This window comes from the organism of the source record quoted next, unplaced genomic scaffold (assembly GCF_019419815.1).
Source record: "Pyrus x bretschneideri cultivar Hongxiangsu unplaced genomic scaffold, Pyrus_bretschneideri_v1 Contig22, whole genome shotgun sequence".
Taxonomy (NCBI): domain Eukaryota; kingdom Viridiplantae; phylum Streptophyta; class Magnoliopsida; order Rosales; family Rosaceae; genus Pyrus; species Pyrus x bretschneideri.
In genome coordinates, this window is record NW_025999524.1 from 2,421,386 (window position 1) to 2,444,724 (window position 23,339).

At 40.8% G+C, this 23,339-nt stretch overlaps 4 protein-coding genes across 4 annotated transcripts; 2 read left to right on the forward strand and 2 right to left on the reverse strand.

The window, feature by feature from the left end:
• Positions 1–1,858: 1,858 nt before the first annotated feature.
• Positions 1,859–6,201, reverse strand: LOC125477556. The gene is made up of 4 exons (XM_048584769.1): positions 3,658–6,201; positions 3,171–3,589; positions 2,874–3,101; positions 1,859–2,522 (listed from the first exon to the last, which is right to left on the reverse strand). Exons 1-4 carry the CDS (start codon positions 5,228–5,230, stop codon positions 1,881–1,883), a joined length of 2,862 nt encoding a protein of 953 aa, XP_048440726.1. The 5' UTR covers positions 5,231–6,201; the 3' UTR covers positions 1,859–1,880.
• Positions 6,202–7,430: 1,229 nt separating this feature from the next.
• On the forward strand, positions 7,431–9,387 carry LOC125477862 (extracellular ribonuclease LE-like). The gene is made up of 4 exons (XM_048585370.1): positions 7,431–7,630; positions 7,770–7,925; positions 8,635–8,833; positions 9,029–9,387. Exons 1-4 carry the CDS (start codon positions 7,529–7,531, stop codon positions 9,250–9,252), a joined length of 681 nt encoding a protein of 226 aa, XP_048441327.1. The 5' UTR covers positions 7,431–7,528; the 3' UTR covers positions 9,253–9,387.
• A 6,396-nt stretch (positions 9,388–15,783) lies between these two features.
• On the forward strand, positions 15,784–20,879 carry LOC125477688 (beta-1,3-galactosyltransferase GALT1-like). The gene is given in 11 exon segments (XM_048585092.1): positions 15,784–15,972; positions 16,062–16,242; positions 17,245–17,760; positions 17,762–18,248; positions 18,250–18,364; positions 18,522–18,745; positions 18,846–19,127; positions 19,332–19,460; positions 19,534–19,713; positions 19,885–19,992; positions 20,111–20,879. Coding segments are annotated over 9 exon segments (1,899 nt in total). The 5' UTR covers positions 15,784–15,972; positions 16,062–16,242; positions 17,245–17,602; the 3' UTR covers positions 20,327–20,879.
• Positions 20,866–22,177, reverse strand: LOC125477689 (50S ribosomal protein L18-like). Its single transcript, XM_048585093.1, has 4 exons — positions 21,668–22,177; positions 21,500–21,588; positions 21,223–21,375; positions 20,866–21,116 (listed from the first exon to the last, which is right to left on the reverse strand). Exons 1-4 carry the CDS (start codon positions 21,777–21,779, stop codon positions 20,961–20,963), a joined length of 510 nt encoding a protein of 169 aa, XP_048441050.1. The 5' UTR covers positions 21,780–22,177; the 3' UTR covers positions 20,866–20,960.
• Positions 22,178–23,339: the final 1,162 nt, after the last annotated feature.

Genomic DNA, 23,339 nt, shown 5'->3' on the forward strand with positions numbered 1-23,339 from the left:
AGTTGGATTTCAGCTGCACAAACAATCAGGCCGAATATGAAGCCCTCATTATCGGTCTCCACGTTTTACACGATCTACGGGCTTCCCGTGTTCTTGTCCTCGGTGATTCCGAACTTGTGATTAACCAATTGAACGGCATTTTTCGTTGCATGAGTTGTACTTTGGCGCCATATCACATGGTCGCCACATACCTGGCCGAGTCCTTCGAACGGATCACGTTTGAACATATTTCACGAATCCACAACACCGATGCCGATGAACTCGCCCAGATCGCCTCCGGAGCACAACTCATGGGGGGCAAACTCGGCCGCGTCGCAGCCACAGGACTGCAATCGTACCCGGCCTTGATCGATCGGCAAACCCTCCAGCGCACACACGTAATACGAACAAGGGTAATGTCGCTCCCATCCCTACTAGAACGAGGAGACCCCGTAGAAATATGCGCCGTCGAGGTGGAACCAGATGATTGGAGAAAAACGATGTTACGATACCTCGATAATCCCAATGGGAAACACGACCGGAGAACGAAGGTCCTCGCCACGAATTACGTGTCGTATCAAAATGAGTTATATCGCAAGGGCGAGGATGGGTTACTGCTATTGTGCCTAGGCCCAGACGAGGCTACCCAAGCAATGGCCGAGGTACATGAAGGAATTTGCGGAGCACACCAGTCTGGACGAAAGATGCGTTGGTTGCTCCGACGACACGGTTACTTTTGGCCCAGTATATTAAAGGATTGCATCGAATACGCACGGAGATGCGTACCATGCCAAATTCATGGACACGTACAGAGAGCCCCGGCCGAATTGCTACATTCGGTCACCAAACCATGGCCGTTCAGAGGTTGGGCAATGGACGTGATTGGCAAAATCACGCCATCATCGGGGGCAGCAAAACACGCGTGGATTATGGTAGCAACTGACTATTTCACTAAGTGGGTCGAGGCAAGGTCATACGCCGAATTAACGGCCAAGGAGGTATGCAATTTCGTAGAAGAAAATATTGTGACCAGATTCGGCGTGCCAGAAACGATCATAACTGATAATGGCACTATCTTCACGGCTGATAGGTTTAAGGAATACGCAGCAAGTTTGAACATCCGACTCGAGCAATCTACGCCGTATTACCCACAGGCAAACGGGCAGGCCGAGGCAAGCAATAAAGTGTTGATTGGCATCCTTGAAAAAATGGTAAAAGAGAAACCTGGGTTGTGGCACTTAAAGTTAAATGAAGCGTTATGGGCATACCGAACGTCACCCCGCTCGGCCACTGGAACGACCCCTTATGCGTTAACTTACGGACACGACGCCATGTTACCGGTCGAGTTAAGTATAAGTTCGTTACGAGTAATCGAGCAGAGTGACTTGTTCAGTATTGAATATTGTCAAGCGATGCGGCAGGAATTAGAAGATTTAGAAGAAAGTCGAGTCGACGCGAGTAACTTATTGGTAGCACAAAAGAAAATTGCCGAACGAGCGTATAACCAGCGGGTAAGACAAAAAACGTTCGGCGAAGGAGAATTGGTTTGGCAAACTGTGTTGCCTGTTGGGATTAAGGATCCAAGATTTGGGAAGTGGTCGCCGAATTGGGAAGGGCCATTCGTCGTTCACAAAGTCCTCGGCAAGGGGGCATATCATTTAAAGGATCGGACGGGTTCAGTTCACAAATTGCCGATTAATGGAAAGTTTTTAAAGAAGTATTATCCAATTACATGGGAAATGCAAGAATAAGACCATTGTAGCAAGACGACCATCGGATTAATAGTAAAACGACCATTGGTATTGATATCAAAAGAATCATTACAAAAAAAAAAAAAAAAAAAAAAAAAAAAAAAAAAAAAAAAAAAAAAAAAAAAAAGAAAATACAATACAATGAGATTTCTAAGGGGACGGGGGGAGATAAGTCTCAAGGGCAGCTTTTAGCTCTAGCCACTTCGCTTCGCCCAGAATGATCTCGGCCTGCCTGGTTTTCTTGTTGCACTGCAACTGCTGGACGTGCCGTGCACCGGCAGCGAAGGCCGTCAGCCGAGCTTTCCTAGCCTCGAAGTCCTTCTCGAGCTCGGCGGCGGCAACTGACCTCTGTCGTTGAAGGTCAGAGATTTGACGTTGGAGTTCAAATATCTGGCGATCAAACTCAGTCAGCGTCGCCTTCTTAGCTTTGATTGCCTCCATCTCAGCTCGGCCGGCCTCTTGCGCGACCTTGGCAGCCTTCAAGTCATCCTCGGCTTGAAGGGCTCGCTCGAGGACATAGAAGTGTTGCCGAGTCCGCTCCAGGAGGTCGGTCAGAAAAGAGATACCCTCCGGGCTTAGATGACCACCGCTGGCGAGGTCATTTAGACACTCTCCAACGGAGTCGAGGCCTTTGCACCGGAGAGCTTGGGAGGCAGTCAGAGACAAGACTTCGTGCAGCTTCACGAAGACCTCGGCAGGCGTAGTTCCCGCCGATTCGGCTGGAGCAGCAGAAGAACCAGCCTCACCGGTCGTGCTCTGAAGAAGGGCGTCAAGCTCTACTTCCCACGACGGCTGCACATAAAAGAAGATCGGTGAGAAGGAAAGACAGACGTCGTGATATAATGCATAAAGGAAAAGGGGATTGTTTTAGACCTGCCGAGAGGAGACTTCGGCCATGCCCTCTGGGTCATTGCTCGAACCCAGGGAACTTAATGGCCGAGCCCAGTGCCTTAGACCGCTACGCAATTCACGCGGCCGATGGAGGTTATCTATATTTGATGGCCACGACGGCGGCCAGGAAATATAAATAACACCCCTCGGCGCATAAAATTGCCGGTGAAATGAATGATCGGGCACCTGACATTTTAATAATCTTTTAAGAACGTGTCATTGGAAAATTAATACAAAAAATAGAAGACTTACATAGGCCGAAGAGACTTCCTGTGGAGGAATGGGAAGGTCTTCGTCCTGCGGATGGATCGGCGTTTCGGCCGTGGCCTCAGGATCGGCCATGGGCCTCTTACCACGATCTGCCGCGGAAGGACGTGGTCTAGCGGTCGCCTCGACGACCGGAGGAGAATGGACGGGAGGAGAATGAACTGGTCGACGGTGGCGTTCCAGCGGAACTTCGTTACTCACGCTCTCGTCATCCTGAACAAAAAGAGAACATTTAGCGTTACGACCCGAAACCTAAGGAAACAAGTGGAAGTAGAGTTTTACCTCCAAAACGACCGTGGGAGTCGAGGGTGCATCGACGGGCGCAGCCGGTTTGGCCATTGCAGGCGCCACGACCGGCTCCGAAGCTGGAGATGGTGCGACGATTGGATCGGCCGTGGCGCCAGGAAGGGGAACGGCTGGAGGGATCGGGAGTGGAGAGGCCGGGGTAGCCGGCACAGGAGAGCCGTCAGAGGCAGGCGTCCCAGTAGCATCACTGGGGACGACATGGATCTCCCGGTCGCCCTTCTTCGCCAATTTTTTGACGCGTTTAGAAGGGCGAAGGACATCAACCGCCGGCTCGGCCTCTCGGTGGAGGCGTTTGGAGGGTGCTGTCCGCTCAGTGGCGATGGTTTTCTTGGGCACCACCTTCTTCACTCTCGCCGCCGCGGCAACCACTTCGGCCTTCTTCGACCCACGACCCCCTGAAAGAGCAACGTAATTGTTAAACAAGGGCAAGTTTGGAAATGGCGAAGTAGTTTCAGTAATATACCTTGAGCCGACTCCTTAGGTTGGGTCGAGGGTGCTAGTCCCGGCCGGTCGCCAAAGACTTTGCTCACCACGTCTTCGATTGAGGCGCCGAAGAAGTCGCAGATGTACGCATCCCACCAATCCCCAAAGGTATCGGTGCCCAAGGATTCCGGAACGGTTGGGCGAAGACGGAACTTCTTACACCGATCCTGGAATTCTTGCTCCGTCGACCGGCATTCCCTCTCGGAAGAACCAGAAAGGCGCCCCCGGCTCAAGAGGGAACGGGAAGCGAGCAGAGGAACCGGGCAACCTTGGAGGTAGCCGAGTTGCCGGGCGACGAAGTGAGGATGGTAGACCTCCCAGCTGGCTCGGCGGGCGTCGCAACCCAGGGGAAGGTCGCGAGCCAGTACGATTGACCCCCAAGACTGTCGGAGGCCCGCGTCCTCGATCTCGGCCCAGGCTGCCGTCGGGAGCCTGATCGAGGCAGGGTATTCCTGGTGCCGGCACACCAAGAACTCGTCATCCGAAAGGACGTCGAGGCCAAAAAAATGCTTCAGAACCTCGTCGGCCCGGTGAGGAGGGGCCGGTCGAGATGCCAGTTGGGGGCCAAGGGCGGCCGAGCGCTGGAAGGTAGGGACTTCAGGCCGAAGAGTGGAGAAGTAGACCTGCAGCCAGAGTTGAAAGACCCAGAGGGGCCCATTCTGGTGCGGATCAATCTTGTTGATGGTCGTCTCGGCCAAGCAACGAAAAAGGTTGGCAAGAATAGCCGGGCTGAGCGCCAGAAGGTGACCACTAGCCAGAGCCTGGGCCACCGGCATATTCTCGACCAAACATTTGTTCGATCTGGTACAACAAATAAACTTGTTATACCAGTAGAAGAGGAAGGCTTCATGTTCCCCCTTCCTGAGACTCTCCTCGCCCCGGCCGGCGAAATGGAGGATGAGAGTATTATAATTAAAGAAGTTTTTGTGGAGCTTGTGAACTTCTTCCTTCGAAGGCTCCCGGCCACCCCGACTGAGCGTTTCGACGGCCCGCTCGTCGAAAAGCGCCTTCAGGTCGAGGATGGAGGGGCATCCTGAAAGAGCGGCATCGATTGGGAGGCCGGATGGAGAAGTCCCAAGGATTGCCGAAATATCGAGGATCGTTGGGCCGAGGGGGCCGAATGGAAGGACCATAGTGTTGGTGGCCGAACACCAAAGAGTCAAGGCCGCCATAAGCAGTTCCTTGTCCATGGTAATCTCCATGGTCGAGAGCAGGATGGCATCATAGATACCAAGGGTTTTCCACTCCTCGCCAAAGAATGACCTCATTCGGTCCACCCAGGCGGCCCAAGCAGTAGTGGTCGAGGGCCAAGCTCCTTGAGGCCGCGCCAGGGTCCACTTCGACCAATCGAACCCCTGCAGCAGGGGTGTTAGGCATTGCTCCTTGAGCAGGTCAGTGATAGGCGACGGCACTGCGTCTCTGAAGAGGGGACCCAGAATCTGGTGGGTGGTGGCCATGTCCTCTTCAAATCGCAGCGTCTTGATAGCGCTCCGATCGATGAAATCCTTACACTTGTTGATCTCCTCGGAAAGTTTTGCGATGAAGGAAGCCATTAGTGTAATTTGGAAGAACTGGTAAATTGCAGAAAGGAAAGCTAGAGGGTTTGGGTTGAATAAGCAAGAGTGATTAAAATGTGCAAGTTTGGGAATTTCTGAAAGCGTAAGATATGATTAGGTGAAGTGTGGGTATTTATAGGCTTTTCAGACGAAAGATCAAACGTCTGAATTTCAAAAGACACTGGAATTCAAAAGGCGTGGGTTCAAATTGGGGGGAAATGTGACCGGGAAAGTCTGCAATCATTTCGGATTTTTTTTGGGAACCTGCGAAAGTGGAATCGAGGAGTCGAAAATCCAGGACGCACGATTGCGTGCGGAGACAGGTTCAATGTATTAATAAAGATAGGGCGATTCAGTTTGTGCAAGTTTTCGAGGCCCATGATTGAAGCTTTTAAGAACGGCGTAAAATTGACGCGTGGCCACGCGTTGGGGGCAACGAGGGAGGCGCAATCATGTCTCATAAATATGCAGGAATAATGGTCATTAATGAAGTAAGGTCCAAAAAGCAACAAATGTTTTCGCTTCTTCAAGGCCGAGAACCGACCAAGAGTGACAGCCGGCGACCTCAGAAGCGAGGGGGCAATGTTTGGGCCCAAAATATTGGGATTGGGCCGAGCAGCAAGACGGGCTCGGCCCAAGGTAATGACATGCGATGGGCCAAATAATGAAACCCGGACCAGCTGGCAGGGTCGTCGAGATCCTATCTTAAAAGTAGTCCAGATAAGTGAGGAAAGGTCGAGGAAATCCTGGTGCAATCAGGATTCTCGACCAGCAAGGGATAAAGCCTCAAAAGGAGGAGAATTCAGAATCCCAGTAGGACTAGGGTTGAAGGTGAAATGGGATAAGGACTCCCAATCCAGATCAGAATGGGATTCAAGGAGCGAGGTGCTATAAATACAAGAAATTACGCAATGGAAAGGGACTCCACAATCAGCATACAATTGCCCTGCGCAAATAATCTCAAACACCTTGAGATTTTTCCTTTTCTTTTCCCGCCGACACACCTTCAGTTTGGATAAACAGCACTGTGGAAGCAACCGGTGAGCATCTTCAGTTTGGATAAACAGCACTGCTGCCGCAGAATCAGCCGACCAAGACCCACCTTCAGTTTGGATAAACAGCACTGCGTCGAGGTCGACCGATTATCTATCTAAGTCTCGGCCGAGAAAGGTTTTCGAACCTTTGTTGGTAGAGGTCATCTTACTAAGCCGTCTCGGCATAGTTGGGTGTTACGAATTGCCTTGCTCGGCGCATTGGAGGCCGAGTGAGTTTATGATTGGATACTCACAAGTAAGTTTCAGGGTTCGGCATTCCGACGGCCGAACTACGTTTACCATCAAGACATATATCACATTCGAGTACCTGTGCCCGTATAGTTTGGTCTCAATTCGGCGTGCTTATACTCTTACGAATATAATCACAGTGGCTGAATCGGGCTTCGACGAGTTGTGAACTCCGTAGAATTAGTAGCCTTGTCTTCAGGCTATAGAATCCAGAGACCGAGAGCGTTCCTTCCTCGGTCGCAATCGCAAGATACAGAAGTCAACAGCGCGCTCAATACGACCGCATCAAATTTTACTCCTCGGCCGAGCTCGGCCGACGAGTTGGCACGCCCTGCATTCAACCGAAGGACATTAGTTAGCTCATTAGTTATTCGGCCTGCGCGCCACGTAGGTTCTGTAATTTTTGTAGTCAACACATACATTATGCACCAGATTGTCTTGTTTACATCTGTTTCAAACCTTAGCTAAAGAGCTTAACACAATCTGCCAAAATTACAGAAACGTTCCCAACCCCCCCCCCCTTCCCACCTCTCATAAGTTATTGTAATAGTTCAAATCATCCGTTTAATAAAATAAAAATCTGCCAAAATCACAGAAGAATCCCTCGTTGAGATTTTAATTAATTAATGGCTAATTTTGATTAGTTTAACCAACAAAAAATAAGGAAGATAATGAATGAGACAGGAAAAAAATCCCACAAATATGAAAGGAAAAACTTTTGTTTTTACAGAAAAGGTGAGCCGAAATGTAGCAATCATCATGCAACGGTTGCACACGTAACAATGCATTGCTGTGGTCTCATAAATTTGGTAATTAAGATTAAAGCGTATGATTAAGGCTGGATATTCGGCCCCTCAACCTTTCCATATTTCTGCCTATAAATACGGCTCATCACCTCCCTGTCATATACACTATCATCGTCTTCAAATTAACCAGTCTCAACTCAAGAGTCAAACGCCGTAACCTAGTGAGAGAAATTTAGAGAGAGAGAGAGAGTGAGTGAGTGAGAAAGATGAAGTCCAACCCCCCAACCTTGGTCAAGCTTTTACTGATGGGATGTCTTTCAGTTGTTTGCGTTGCAGAAGATTTTGATTTCTTCTACTTTGTCCAGCAGGTTAGCAGGACGTTCTATCTCATGTTACGTTGGATGAAATTGAACCCTTGACCTATGTGGTCGTTAGTTCTTACGATTATTTTGTAATGGTCGTGTTTTTTTTTTTTTTTTTTATATTTTATTTATTGGAGTAATGCAGTGGCCCGGATCATATTGTGACACAAAGACAAGTTGCTGCTATCCAACAACAGGGAAGCCTGCAGCTGATTTCGGCATTCATGGGCTTTGGCCGAATTACAACGACGGCTCATATCCCTCCAACTGCGATCCTAGCAACCCCTTTGATCAATCTGAGGTACCTAATTGCTAATTTGCTGCATTAATATAATCTTTAAAATGTCCATACGGACCTCGTTTTATATGTTTTGGCATCAAAATTATCGATTTCTAGTTCTTTCTACATTTTAAGGTCGGCCATATAATGCTAAATCTGTTACATTTCGTCATTTTGGCATCAACTTCATCGATTCTTTCTTCAAAAATGTGTCAAAATGCACCTAAGAGTATTAAAATTGTAAAGAAATGGTCAAGACCTCAATGGACAAAAATGCACTTGATCGATAAATGAACAAGTCCTGCATAAAAGCACGGTGAAAGTATTGTGTATAATCATGTGTCTATCTCTCACTATGTGATTAGTTACTTCACATGACCTGCCATGTTATGAGAACGATAAACACATAATTATATGTAACGAGTAACTCCAGGTAATCTCGCTCAAACTTGGTTTTGTGGCGTGATGTTTGGTTTCACATCTCACACACCCTGCGTGCAACTGTGCGATTAATGCCCCCATCGCTTGGAATGTGCCTTATAGCTCCTTTTATCCTTTATTCTATTTTTTCATACTACTTTAATCTTCTGTTGTTTGACAAAATGAAGAATTTATAATTATTACAATACACACACACATATAGATCTTGATAATTAACGAACGTTATCAGCCTTTAGATGCCACCAAATGCTAATTAGAATTATTTCAATCATGGAAAATGATGTCACAGATTTCAGATCTAAGAAGCAGCATGCAAAAAGAATGGCCAACATTAGCTTGCCCAAGCAGCAGCGGCATAGCGTTCTGGACACATGAATGGGAGAAACATGGCACCTGCTCAGAGTCTGTCATCGACCAACACGGTTACTTTGAAGCTGCTCTTAACCTCAAAAAGAAAATAAACCTCCTCCAAGCCCTCAAAAGTGCAGGTAAAAATTGAATTAACAAACTAATCTGATTAAATTACCAATGCCTAATAGCTATTACACACGATTATTAGTTGCTAAAAGTTGTAGTCACCTCATATTGTGCCACTGATGTCAGTAACTAATACTATTGATGCTAATTTCTTTCCGTGTTCATCGATCCATATTAAACATATATAATGGTATCACATATTACAGGTATACAGCCAAATGGGGACTCATACACCCTACAGAACATCACGGAGGCAGTGAAAGATGCAACTGGGTTCACTCCATTTATTGAGTGCAATGTGGATGAATCTGGTAACAGCCAACTTTATCAGGTTTACTTGTGTGTGGACACTTCTGGTTCTGACCTCATTGAGTGTCCTGTTTTTCCCCATGGACAGTGTGGTGCACAGATTGAATTCCCAACTTTTTAGATATGTAGAAAGATGACTCAGATATCACAGCTGCATCAGCTTTGTCTAAAACTTCATGTATCCATCATTCACTAATCTTGAATTCTAGATGTATTCCCGTTTTCAACCGTATATATGCATGAAATTATCTTATGATTTTCCTACGTCTTCGTGGCGCTGATGCAAGTTCCTTTTCACAAACGGAAAATTTTCAATAAAAGGGTCTTCATGATATGGCCAAGCATATACAGAGGGTTCGTTTGGTTGGACTGGACATGGTGTCACGTTACCAAACGTGACATGACATGTATGAGTCATATCTTAGGCACCAAACGTGATTATAATTATGAGAAATTTTTGTCTACAACCGAGGCATCCAACATTCATTATAAATATGTGATTACTGGTGGGTTTGAGTAACACAAAATAAATGGAATGTTGATTTGGTGTGTGGCATCTCATAGACACATGATCCGTTGATCGGACACTAATTTTCCTCCACAAGGAGTATAAAAATCAAACAATCAGACACCATCTGATCTAGTATGGCTTGACACTAAATGGAATTCATTTGAAAATGTGTTACTTAGGTAGGTATAATACAAGCCCATATCTCCATTAGTCGTGTCCGTAAGCAAAAATGACTTACACGCAACACCGATAAGCCTGATCTAGCACGTATAAACCTGCAGCTAACTTCCTCTAAGATTGGCCTGGAAAGTACGTTGCTCGCCTTGCGCTCCATCTTATAAATTACTTAAAAGACTAATCCACGGATGGCGGCAACCCCTCTAACTGTAATCCCGACAGCATCTTCGACAAATCTCAGGTATAATTATGTATATGACCACCAATGGTTTATTTAAACAAGAATCAACCTAATCAATGGTCTGTGTATGTAATAATCTAACAATGGTCTGTGTATATTACGAAAAAAGATCAACTGGTCTGTGCATGGAGTAATTTAAAAAAAAAAAAAAAAAATCTAGGAAATATATGAAGTGTTTTTAACGGTAAGAAGAAGCAGTGTAAATATTCAGTTCAAATAATAAATGTATTCTTACTGGAAAGTAAGAAGCTGTGTAAATATTCAGCTCAGATAATAAACGTATTCTTACCGGTAAGTAAGAACTGTGTAAATATTCAGCTCAGATATTAAATGTGTTTTTACCGGCAAGAAGTTGTGCAAATAAAAGATACATGTCACGACTTGTCTTGACATAATAACCCTCACATCGTGGCACGCCAAAACATCGTTGTTGGCACGTGATGACATGTCATGGCATGCATTTTGCCGACGTTTTGCGCACTTGGCATGACTTATCTTGACACAGTAACCCTCAGATCGTGGCACGCCAGAACATCGCCGTTGGCCACGACATGACAATGTCGCAAATTGGCGGCAGAATGCATGTCATGCCACGCCATGCATTCTCTCTATAAACCCTAATGCTCCGCTTGCTTTCTCGGAAAATTTGGGACATTGAAACTAAAAAATCAGGAGAAGAGAGAAAGAGAGCCTTGCTTACGTGATCAACGAGTGACAGAGCCAATTTATCGGAGAGAATTCGGAGGAGAATTTCGAAAGTGAACGACGTCATCAAGGCAAAGCTGAGGAAGGTAAACCGCAAGCCGAAACATTGTTGTTGGCATGCGATGACATATCCTGGCATGCATTTTGCCGACGTTTTGCGCACTTGGAATGGCTTGTCATAACTTGTCTTGACACTATAATCCTCGCATCGTGGCACGTCAAGACATCGCATTAGATCTCAAAAACTGTTGAGCAGTCTTAACAAGAATGGGAGAAGCACGGGACTTGCTCCGAGTCCGAGCTCGATCAGAAAAAGTACTTTGAAGCAGCCCTAAAACTCAGAGTAAAAGTAACCTTCTACAAATCCTCAAAAAAGCTGGTCATTAATTAACTAACTAATTTCAAAACATTAGAATGTATAGAGTTTCAATCTAAAGTTTGGGCTGACCAGGGACCGCTTCCAAAAAAAAAAAATTCTCGTAATATTACTCAACACTTACGAACTCAAATTTAAATGTAATTATTGAATGCAGGAATCGTGGCAAATGATGAACTTTACAGTTTAGAGAGCATAGCGGAAGCTATAAAATAAGGTGCTGGGCACACTCCAAGTTTATTTGTGCGTCGACACTTCCGGCCAAGACATCATTGAGTGTCCTCTCCTTCAAGGGGACGACGTGCTTCCAAAGTTCAGTTCCATAAATTTTGATTAACGCAGTGTTGTAATTCTTTCACGCTAATCTCTTACTTTGTAATTTGTTACTTGTATGTATCTTTTCTGTTAATTTTTCTACTGCTGTTGCTTTGAGCTAGCTAGGCACTTACTTCAAAAAATTTCACGAAAAAAATACCGTCTACTTTCCATTCTCTACTTTATTATTCAGTTTCGTCTCGTACTTAAGAAAATCACTTAATCGAATATCGTTTAGCAATCTAACAATTATGAAATTGGAAAAGTCATAAATTGGAGTGATGCATGGTTCTTAGAATCTTGGGGATGGAATAAGCATACGTTCAGATATGATATAACTGATTTCATCCTTATTGGGCCTTTTAACCGTTTTGGACATCGCAACTTCATAGTAGGCCAAATTGCATGTCGACGCTCCAAAGTCCGAAACCGCCATGACTTACATAGCGCATCTCTCTCAAATACGGCCCAAGAACGCCTATAAGTATTATCTCTCTGAAATTATTTCATTTTATCATGAATTACCAAGCTTCGTTAGTTGATGGATTCTTTTAGTTTTTCTTAAATGAAAGCATAATCAACTAAATTTATTCGGAAGCCGTTTAATAACCATTTCGTTTTTAGTTTTTAATTTTTACATCTACTTTTTTGAAAACTAAAATCTTCTATGGTAACTAGTTTTAATTTTCAAAAACTGAAAATTACTTTCTTTTTTTTTTTTTTTCAAAATTTGAAAACTAAAAACTGGAAAATTGTTGCCAAACAAGATTTCAGTTTTCAAAAAGATAAAAATTGAAAATGAAATGGTTATCAAATGACCTCTTAGGTACACAAACGTCATTTCTTAAACACATTAGCATTAAGAAGAAATGTCAAAAGACCAAAATAAGGGTGCAAGTGATGGATTCTCGTGATGAGTGGGCTCTATCTCTTCGACCCATTGCATCCTGCATTTAAACACTTCTCCTCCCTTTAGTCTGAATTAGAATAAAAATATATCTGGTAATATTATAAAAACAAACAAGGATACGAGGGGCAAAAGTTGACGGTGTAGGAGAAGAACATCTGTGGGCATTTTTAAATACAACTAGTCAGTACTCAAATATTTTTCAAAAACAAAATAAGAAAGTTTTAAAACATTAATCGCTGACTTATGCCAATTTATAAATAATTTGAGTAACAATTGTTTACTGGGTCCTTACATTTTTCAGTAGAGATCTGTTTCTTCATCCCTACACGTGCCTGCGCTGTTCTATTTTATTTTCAGTAGGTTGTCCTATTCAAAATTTGTAAATGGATTTAGAATCTCTCCTGAACAGAGGGTTCAAGTCTTGTTGATCATGGAACGCGGATCGTTAGATCAAAATTTAATGGTTACTCTACAAATAAAGAGATTCTCTAAAAATTATAATAATTGTAACCGTTGGATTTTAATTCAACAGTCGGTGTTCTTTGGTCAGGAGGATTCGGACCCTCTGCTCAAGAGAGGATCCAAATCCTTTGTAAGCGACCCCCCGGAAAACGTTATTTATTAATTCATTTTTTTTTATTAAATTTATGTTCACAATCACCGTATGATTTGACGAACTGTCGGTCGCATATGGTACCGCTTTACTAAATTTTTACATTATATGCAAAACATAGTATTAATCAATGTCCAAAGCTTAATGATGCTATGTTTACCTTAATTAACAATCATAAACAAAATAAATAAAAGGGAGTTTTAATGGTGTTTGATTTGGTCATGATTCCACCTTTGGCAAAGTCGCCCGTTGAGTTGTCCCTAGCTAAGGCCTGCCCCGATGGCCACCCTTGTTGAAAGTTGCATTTCACCCGCAAACTACGGACACAAAAATAGTACTAAAGTCTTAAAAGCTCGTTTGGATATATTTTTAAAACAATTGAAAGCGTTTAAAAAAAAATGTTTTTGGGTTCTAAAGGTACATGAAGTACTTTCTGCAAAAAACATTAGTTATGTGTTTTTTTAGGAAGCATTTTTAGTACTTTTTCAGAATTTACTTACATTTTTACTAAAAATTGATTCGAAAAATCTTTTCATCAAAAAATGTTTTCAATCATTTTAAAAATACCTCTAAACAAATTGTTACATAGTAGACCAAAAAAGCGATTATAAGATATATTAAACTTATATAAGAATCATTTTTACAGGAGCCCGCCGGCAATTTCAAGGCGCAAGCAAAAACACAATTGGTAACGTACGGACCGCCTTTCGATGTTTATGAGGCGGGCCTCTTTGCGGGTCCCATCCCAAAAGGACTCATCAATTCAGCATGATTTCTATCGACCCATTTGAGCTGTTACTGATTTTTTTTTTTTTTTTTTTTTAATAACTGATATTATCTGTCTTAAGAAAATAAGGTGGATTTAGTTTCAAAGGATAAGCTATCTATGCTATTCATATATATTATTTTACTTTTTACATATTTCTTGTTAATTTTTATCCTGTAATTTTCTTCAATTCATCTAATTCGACAGTCGAAAATTAGTAGGATGTGTGAAAAGTAAAATGAGATGTATAAATATTACACTCATAGTCTCAAAATAGGATAGCAATAATATAGTTTAAATTCACCATTGACGAGAATAGAATCTAAAATCTCTTACTTACAAATAAAAAAGAATATCACTAAACCGTAGTACTCAGTAACAACTTGTTACTGACTTAACCACGACAAGTTTTCCATCCTCACCGTATAAATAGAAAAAAAAATATGTGAAATTATTAAAAAATAAAATAAAATTTCCTACTGTATGGACCGTACACTGACAGAGCGCCACGTAGTTACGGAGATTAAAACGACCGCCAACGCGCAAATTATCGTTGTCCAGTCGGCTTTTCCCGGTCAATATTCAATACTTACAACAAATTGTTGACCGCCAATTGGAAATTCCACCAACGGCTGGACGGGACATTTTAGGGAAATCATTTCTCAATTTTTCTTTTTTGGTAAAAACCAAAAAGCTTTCTTCAATTAATACCACCTTCTTACTTCAGACTGGATGCACATGTTGCTAAAATATTTTGAATTTTTTTTTTCTGTCAAACAATGAATTTTGTTAAATTAGTTATCGACGAAATTTGAATTCACACCGTGATGTAAAAGTTCAATACTTTTTCACTACTGTAGTAAAAGGCTACCTGCCTAAATTATTTTGGTTCAAATAATTTAGTTTTTAACGTAACCACAAGAGATGCTAGAGAGATAATTTTTTTAGAATGAATTTTGTAGAAAATATAAAGTAGCGGTTGATGGTTGAATTATCTAAATCATTAAGAAAATAATCTAATCATTAAACACTGCATCATGTAGTTTACAAAATATATTCTACAAAAATAGTCTTCCTATCATTTTCCTAACCACAATTTGTTTACAACACATGCAAATAGTAAGTTTGTAAAAGAAAGTCATAAATATGAAACTAGTCTCAAGAAAGTTTTTTAGTGTAACTAGCACATTGTAACAAACATGTATTATAATTCAGATGGACAATATGTTTGATATTTTATGGATCGAATGTTTTTTATTTATTAATAAATAAATATGCAAGTGGTAAATTGTTCTAGTGGTAAGACATTTCTTCTTCAACTTATTGCGCTTGAGTTCATACTCTCCCTTCCCCTTATTTATAATTTAGACGAATATATTATCTTATCGTTTGCCAAAAATTTAATGAAGAAACCTATGATAACATGAGTTGATTGATAAACCATATAACTATATGACAGTTTCACCCAAAAAAATTTACTGATATTGTTGGTCGAAAATGACATCTTAACCTTTTAGGTATTATGTTAATGACGTGGCAATTATGAAGATATCACTAATATTACTTGCAGTCCAAATAAATATCACCTGTTAAATAAGAGTACAAGCAAAGAAAACTCTATTTTGGTAATTAACTTAGTCCCAAAGGAAAATAGTTCATTTACTTTTGACTGAAAAAAAAGAAAATAAAAAGTTGAACCGCAAGTCACTATGTCTCAATTCTTAAATAATTTTAATTATGTATTAACTACAAATAATTATTATTAATCTAGCTACCATCAGTTTTTGTTGGTGCACGATTTGTAAATTTATACGTAAATCCATACTAGTGACAGTTAACAGTTAGGTGTCTCACATAAGTCATTTCAGCTTAACATTGTAGGTATGACGTGACGCTGATGGTGAAAGTAGCTAATCTCTTCCTAAACATTTTGTTACAAATATAAATATTATTATTAATTTTCCTAATAAATCGATTAAAGTGATGTTAAATTAAAGTAAAAACGGTGGAACCAAGACCTTTAAAAGGGACGAAATAATCAACAGTTTATAAAGACCAAAACAGTTTCTTCTTTATGGTTTCCCACCGTTAAGGCGTAGAGGCGAAGTTTTTCAAACGACAACGATCCATCACCCTCTGCACTTTCTCTTCCATTTCAAATTTTCTCGCACTTTCCGGCATTCTTCCCAAACAGAAAGTTTCCGCTTCCGCTTCTTCTCCTCACGAGGTAACTTTGAACCTTTGTCCTTATTAGTCATGTCGCTAATTTTAAGTCCTCTGTTTTTCTCTCTTTATAATTTTCTCCTTGTACTGTAGCTTGCATTTTGATCTTCTTCGGCTGCTTCCGCGTTCGGATCTGCCAATCCAGTCCAGTCCAGTTGCGTGCTTCTTGATTCAATCGATTCGAGAACTGTTTGGTTGCCGGGAAAGTTGACTATTCTACCAGAATCGAGCTTAGCATTTGTGTATGCCGTTTCTAGTCACGAGACAATCGGAGGTATTGAATTTGTCGCTCTAGAACTTCGATGATCTATAATTTCGAAATTTAATCTAGTTTATTTTGCTCTGAGTAGATTTGTATGAGTTCAAGAACAAGTAGATTGATTTTCTTACTCTTATTTTAATTAATTTTTGCTTTCTGGAAAGTTCTACTGTAAATTACGCTTCGAATGAGTCAAAGAAGAAAATGTTGTATAAATTAAGCATGTATAATTATAATTATTCGACCGAGAAATCTAATTCACTTATTTTTCCATAATTTTGTATGAATTTATTATTAATTAACTGTGAGTTTGTAGATTTCAATTTTTCATTATGGTCCGTGAACTTTTAGTTATTGCAGAATCGTCCTGGTTTCGTACTTCTGTACGCCATAGTTGAGTAAAATATAGCATTGTGGCTTCTCATCTGGTGAAGGGGAAAACATAATAATAATAATAATAATATTAATATCGTAACTACTGGTAGGGGTTTGACTTGACTAATTGGTCAGTGGAAATTTATACAAGGAATTAACTGCTACTGGTTGTATTTTGTTGAAAATTCTTAAACGTTACAAGTTCTTTTTTTAATGGAAGTTTTCATCTTATTTAAGAGCAAGTCTCTGGTGTTTCTGGAAATAGCTGGGGAAGCAAAGTGGATTGTGATTCCAGATAATATGCGATCAAAACTGATTGAAGTTGGGTACCTTGAGAATTATATGTATGTATGGCATTGCTTGTTGGTTATTCGTTTTCATCTGATTTTTCAGTTGCTCTTTTGTTTCAGTAGATGTTATCACTATTTAATGTAAGATGAATCTATAATTTGTTTTTTTGTATTGAACCATCTGCGCTTTCTTATCATTTAAGTTTTTTTAGTGTGCTTTTTTGCTATTGAACATTGAATGAATCTTTGTTTTACATAAATCTGCACTCACAAGCGTCATCGTTTGGCTTATGATTTCACAAGCAGATTTTTATGAGTTTTTGTAGACTGATTGATTTGGGTTTTGGTTCAGTGTGGTAGTGTCTCTGGAGGATAAATTTGTTGGCAGAACCATAGTTGGTTTCTCTTTGGATGGCAGTGGGAAAAGGAAGATGTGAAACATTTACTTGACACTTGACAGAAGTAGAGATCCTTCCACGTATACATCTTGTGACCTGTTTATCTCTTACTGAAGATCCTTAGCTATTTGCGTTTGGCAGATCATTCTTCTCTCTCTGTATAAGCACGTGTTCTCTTGGATTTTCCTGTGAGGGATTGACGTTTATTGATTCATCCACGTGATTACCAAATGGTGTTAATTTGGCTTCATGGTGAGCAATAACTTGGGAAATTGGGCTCAGAGCTGTTGATGTAATTTTGTAATCACCAGAATGAAGAAATTGTATGGCGGTATTGTGGCTGCATGTCTATTCATGCTGCTAGTTTTGAGATATGGCATCATAAACTATCCCGCTGGGGATAGTTTCTTAGGCAATGCACTCTACATCAATACTAGTAATCCTCTTGAATGGTTAAATACTACTCTACCCTGCAGTTCAGAATCGAGAGAATGCTTCTGAAGTGATTTCTGCTGAGATTATAGTCTTTGGCCTCTTTGCTCAGAGGAATGTATCCAGTGAAGAGCAGCAAACTATGAAGACATGGAACCTTTTGAAACACCTGATTAATCAAACTCGGGGTTTGCCTAATGCGGTGGATGCTATAAGGGAAGCTGGAGTTGCATGGAATAGTCTTATGACTTCGGTTGAAGAGCAAAGACTTGGTTATACAAATGAAAGTTCACCTGGGAAAGCAAAAGAAAAGCAGTGTCCTCATTTTCTTAATAAAATGAATGGGACAGGAGTCAACAATAGTGTTTCTAAGTTGCGGGTCCCTTGTGGCCTAACCCAAGGTTCTTCAATTACAGTTATTGGCATTCCGGATGGACTTCTTGGAAATTTTCGAATTGAATTGACAGGCGAGCCTCTTCCAGGGGAACCTGATCCACCCGTTATATTGCATTATAATGTTAGGCTAAGCTGGTGATAAGGTAACTGAGGACCCTGTAATTGTCCAGAACACCTGGACTGTTGCTCATGATTGGGGTGATGAGGAGCGTTGCCCGTCTCCAACTCCTGAAAAGAACAATAAAGGTAACTTGCCTGTCTCTTCTATTAGTTAATTATATCAAAGATTTAGTATATAACTCGGTATATTAACATGTTACAGTTGATTGCTTATTCGGCATTGTTCTATAAGGCCTATTTATACTTACTGTTACTTTGCCTTGAAAATTTTAATGGTTGCCAGTGGATGAGTTGGACCAGTGCAACAAGATAGTCGGAAAAACTGAAGAGCAGAGAATACGTTCCAATGTTTCAAGGCAGGCTTCAACTGCAAAAGATGGAACAAAGTCCAGAAGATACTTTCCATTTAAGCAAGGTTATCCATTTGTTGCTACACTTAGAGTGGGTTCAGAAGGAATCCAAATGACCGTTGATGGGAAGCATCTAACGTCTTTTGCATTCCGCGATGTAAGTTCTTCAAATTTAATTCTTCGCGTTGCTTTTGGAAGTAGATGATAAACACTTGTCCCTGTGAATTCATATGCTATTTTCATGGTATTTTGTTCAGACATTGGAGCCATGGCTTGTCAGTGAATTAAGGATATCTGGAGACTTGAAATTAATTTCTGTCCTAGCCAGCGGTTTACCCACGTCAGAGGATTCAGAGCACATAATTAATTTACAAGAACTCAAATCTGCTCCTCTCTCGCCTCACAAACAAATGGATCTCTTTATTGGTGTTTTCTCTACCGCAAACAATTTTAAACGACGGATGGCTGTTCGAAGAACATGGATGCAGTATGCTGCTGTACGATCAGGGGCAGTTTCAGTGTGCTTTTTTGTTGGTTTGGTGAGCTCACTTGTGAAACCTTGTTCTTTGTTATTAACTTATTACAATGTTTATTTTCTCAACATCGGGTGTGTTGTTCATTAATTTGCAAAATTTATGTTGTGTTTTCACCACAACATATTTACGCTGTCTTTCTTATATCCTCGTTATGTTTCTGTTGAGTCTGCTTGCTAAATTATTCATCGAGTTTGTAATGTAATGCAGCATAAGAACCAAATAGTGAATGAGGAACTTTGGAACGAGGCACAAACCTATGGAGACATACAGCTGATGCCTTTTGTTGATTACTATGGCCTCATTACCTGGAAAACTTTGGCCATCTGCATCTTTGGGGTAAAATACTTAATTTTCCTCGAGTGCGCAGGGAGATCCCTTCTTTATCTAATTGATTTTCTCTCTTCAACAGACGGAGGTTGTTTCAGCAAAGTTTGTCATGAAGACAGATGACGATGCATTTGTTCGTGTGGATGAAGTGCTAGCTTCCTTACACAGGATCAAAGTGAATCGTGGCTTGCTTTATGGCCTCATTAACTCAGATTCGCGACCTCATCGAAATCCAGAGAGCAAATGGTACATCAGCTCTGAGGTAATTTTCAAGCTTTGCCAACGTTGCAAGCTCTGGTATAACCCGGTTTGTTCCCCAAATTAGGAATCAAGTTAATTGATGCGTAGTTTATCATTGGTAAAGAGTTAAAGAAATTGTATTCTGCTTCTCACATTTTTTGTTCCATTCGTTGTGTCTGCTGCGCTAATGAAGGAATGGCCCGAACAGACTTACCCACCTTGGGCAAATGGTCCTGGTTATGTGGTATCGAATGACATAGCAAAGGAAGTTTCCCAACGACATAAAAACGGCAGATTAAAGGTAAGAAACAATCTACATTTTGCAACCAGTGTTATCACTCTAGCTTCTCCATCAAAATTTTATTTGGATTTGGAATGGTTTCTGTATCTGAAAGAGAACGATGCTTTGTTATGATCAGATGTTCAAGCTGGAAGATGTGGCGATGGGAATCTGGATTGCGGATATGAAAAAGGAAGGTCTGAATGTACGGTATGAGAAGGAAGAGAAGGTCTACAACGAAGGGTGCAAGGACGGGTATGTCATTGCACATTACCAAGGTCCCAGGGAGATGCTTTGTCTCTGGCAGAAAATTCAAGAAGGGCAAGTTGCCAAATGCTGTGGTGGTGATGGGTAGACACAATTAGATCATTCGTTCCATTTCGGAACCTTTTAGTTAAGAGTTTCACGATCAATCTCCGAAGCTGAAGAGAGAAATCTTGGTAGCCCGATCATTCTGTCGAGAGCAGATGACCGAGATTGACCAAAGCCGAGACCCTACCAAGGCACTAACTAAAAGAGGAGATATTCATCTTAGTAATGAGCTTACTATTACTGTGGGGGTGTGATATCCACACACACTATTTTACTTCTCTCACACCTTTTGAATTTTCAGCCGTCGGATCGGATGAATTGAAGAATATCGACGGACATAAATTATCAAAGGGTGTGTGAGAAGTAAAATGAGGTGTGTGGATAGCACACCCCTTCCTGTATATTTTTGGTGTGCCATAGGATATAGTATGACAGAGGAGAGGTGGAGAGATCTGTTGATGTATAGAATCAGGGCAGAGTAGCATTAGCGTTATTTTCGCACTCTTGCCTCTGTCCCTTTGCATCCGATACTTTTTTTTCACAGTAATTCAATGGAAAATACAGAAAAATAGAGAAGTAGCGTTCAACGAAAACAATCTAACCCAGTCTTATATTGCAAAAGAACGATTCCATTCTATCGTTATCAACAAGAGTTTTACTCAGAAGCAGATACAAATCTATCGTGGCAAGAAACCATGCCGAGAAATTGCAATTTCGAAAGCCTGAATCCTTTCCCCGGTAGCAAAACCATTGCGATCATACGATGATATTTCGTGTATGTTGAGATTGTTGCAGGCCTTGACGAGCTCCTCGCCCAGGCGTTTAGCAGCTTCCTATAAGATGTAATAACAGAAAGTAGTTTAGAGAGCTTGCGACACGCAATGCTTGTCTAAATTGACAGTGGCTGAGATCTCTCCTGCAAAAGCTTGGATTACTTACGCTGGTACTACAATCGGGATTCCGACGAATAGATTTCTGCAGGGTGCTTCCGTAAAACAAACAGTTGTTGTTTTGGTCATCTACCAGCATTGCATACAACTGTTTATCTGAACAGAACACCGAAAGCCTCGGTCTCATAGACGTGCCATTGTACTGATTAAGAAGTGAAAACAAAAAAATCATACTTCTCACGAAACAAGCGGATCAAAGTGTTCGAAATCAAACCAAGCAAAACACACATATTTCATCAAATGCAGGGAAGACGACAATGACATACCTTCTTCTGCATTCTTCTGTTTCGAGTTTTCGCACTATCCGTCCTGGCATTCCCCCTCGCTCTCATAACTAACGGCCTCGCCGAGAAACCTACATGAAACCCAAGATTAGAGAGTACACCCATAACACAAAGTTGCACGCACTAGTAGTGTGAGTTGGGATCATTCACTTGTTCTTCTCGTCTGCTGCATGGGTTGAATTTGAAAGTTGGAAGTTGCCGAACGGAGACCCAAAAATGCAGAAGTCGAGAATTTGAGAGCAGCAGCATTCGCAAGGGCCATATCACTTTACGTTCGAAAGAAGGTCGTTGAGGAATTTCATCAAACACCTTACGTGCGGTCTTTTCAGGAAGTTTAATCGGAATATTTTAGAAGTTTCGTAGCGGGCGTATTCTGGCGAAGAGGTGCAGATTCCGGTTTGGCGGCTCTCTGGAATCTGCTGAGTGTGGATTACTCGAGAAATCCAGAGGGCTCAGGAATTAAAAAGAAAATAAATAAAAGTCCAGCTTGATTGTAGCAGAAATGCTGACTGGTAGACGATGTCGTATTAACTACGACGGTGCGTGTCAAATTTGGCTTTTTCTTCTGGGAATTCTGGTCAAAATTTGAGTATACAGGCGACTTTTATTTATTTTTTTTCAAAGCGAAAATAAAGATTATGGAGATGAGTCTCTAAGACAAGAAGGAAATTTAATTCATTAAAATTATTCTTTGCTTTTAACTTCTTTTTATTAATACTAATATTTGCCTACACACTTTGTGTGTATGAACACATTTTTTGAGAAAATGAGAGAGAGGGAGAGAGAGAGAAAGTGGGGAAGTGAGAGATTTTTATTTTTAGTTTTTTTTTAATTTTAAATATTAGAGATATTTTAACATCACATGTATGTTAGATTTCAATAAAAAAACAGTAAAATTTGGACTTGTGAAATTACATTATTGCCTATCATTTTTTGTGTGTGATAAAAGACTAAGTTATCTTTTTATCCTCTTTTGATTGACAAATAGGGTTTCATTAATTAATAGAGATTAAGAGATGAAGGTTCAAAAGCATTATAAAAATTTAGGCGAGAAAAAGTTTTGAACCCAAGATGCATGATAAAAAGTTAATATCTTATCTATTAGAATATTAGACGATCACAATTTGCTTTGTGACATTTATTATTAAAAAATTGAACTGAGTTGCCCTATACAATATGTATTCTTATCTTTGCATGGAGATACCATTAATAAAAGATTCTAAGGGCATCCTTTGCCCTAAAAATTAAAATATCCCCGAGGATCCTCATCAGATCTTTTAATCATATCTGTATATTGTATATCGTAAGGTAAAAACTTATCGTAAATTTTTATATTTAAAATTGAATATAAACCGTACTTGATAAAATTAACTACATAATATATAATGAACAAATATAATTGAATGATTTTTGAGATCCTCACAAAAGGATCCGACGAGAATGCTCACTCCTAAAATACCCTCCCAAACTGAAAAAAAGACCTTTTGAAGATAAAGGTAAACCTGAATTTGTCCTGTATGAATATTGGCAATATTCCCTTTTTTTTTTTTTTATGTATAACAAAAAAATTGTTTGAATAAAAATAACACAAAAAATGCTTAATTTTACAGCACTCGCCACGTGTCGTGCGGCGCTACCTAGTTCCTCTTCACTCTATAACGTTGATAATTATCATTTTTCTCCAGAAGTTCCAGATCCTTCTACGCCCTTCTTTCCTCTTTATGTGGTCACTCTCCCCTCTTAAATCCTCTTCCTCCAAATCCCCAAACCCTCATCCTGCAATTTTCCCAAACCCTTCTGATTCTTCGTCTTCCCAAACCCC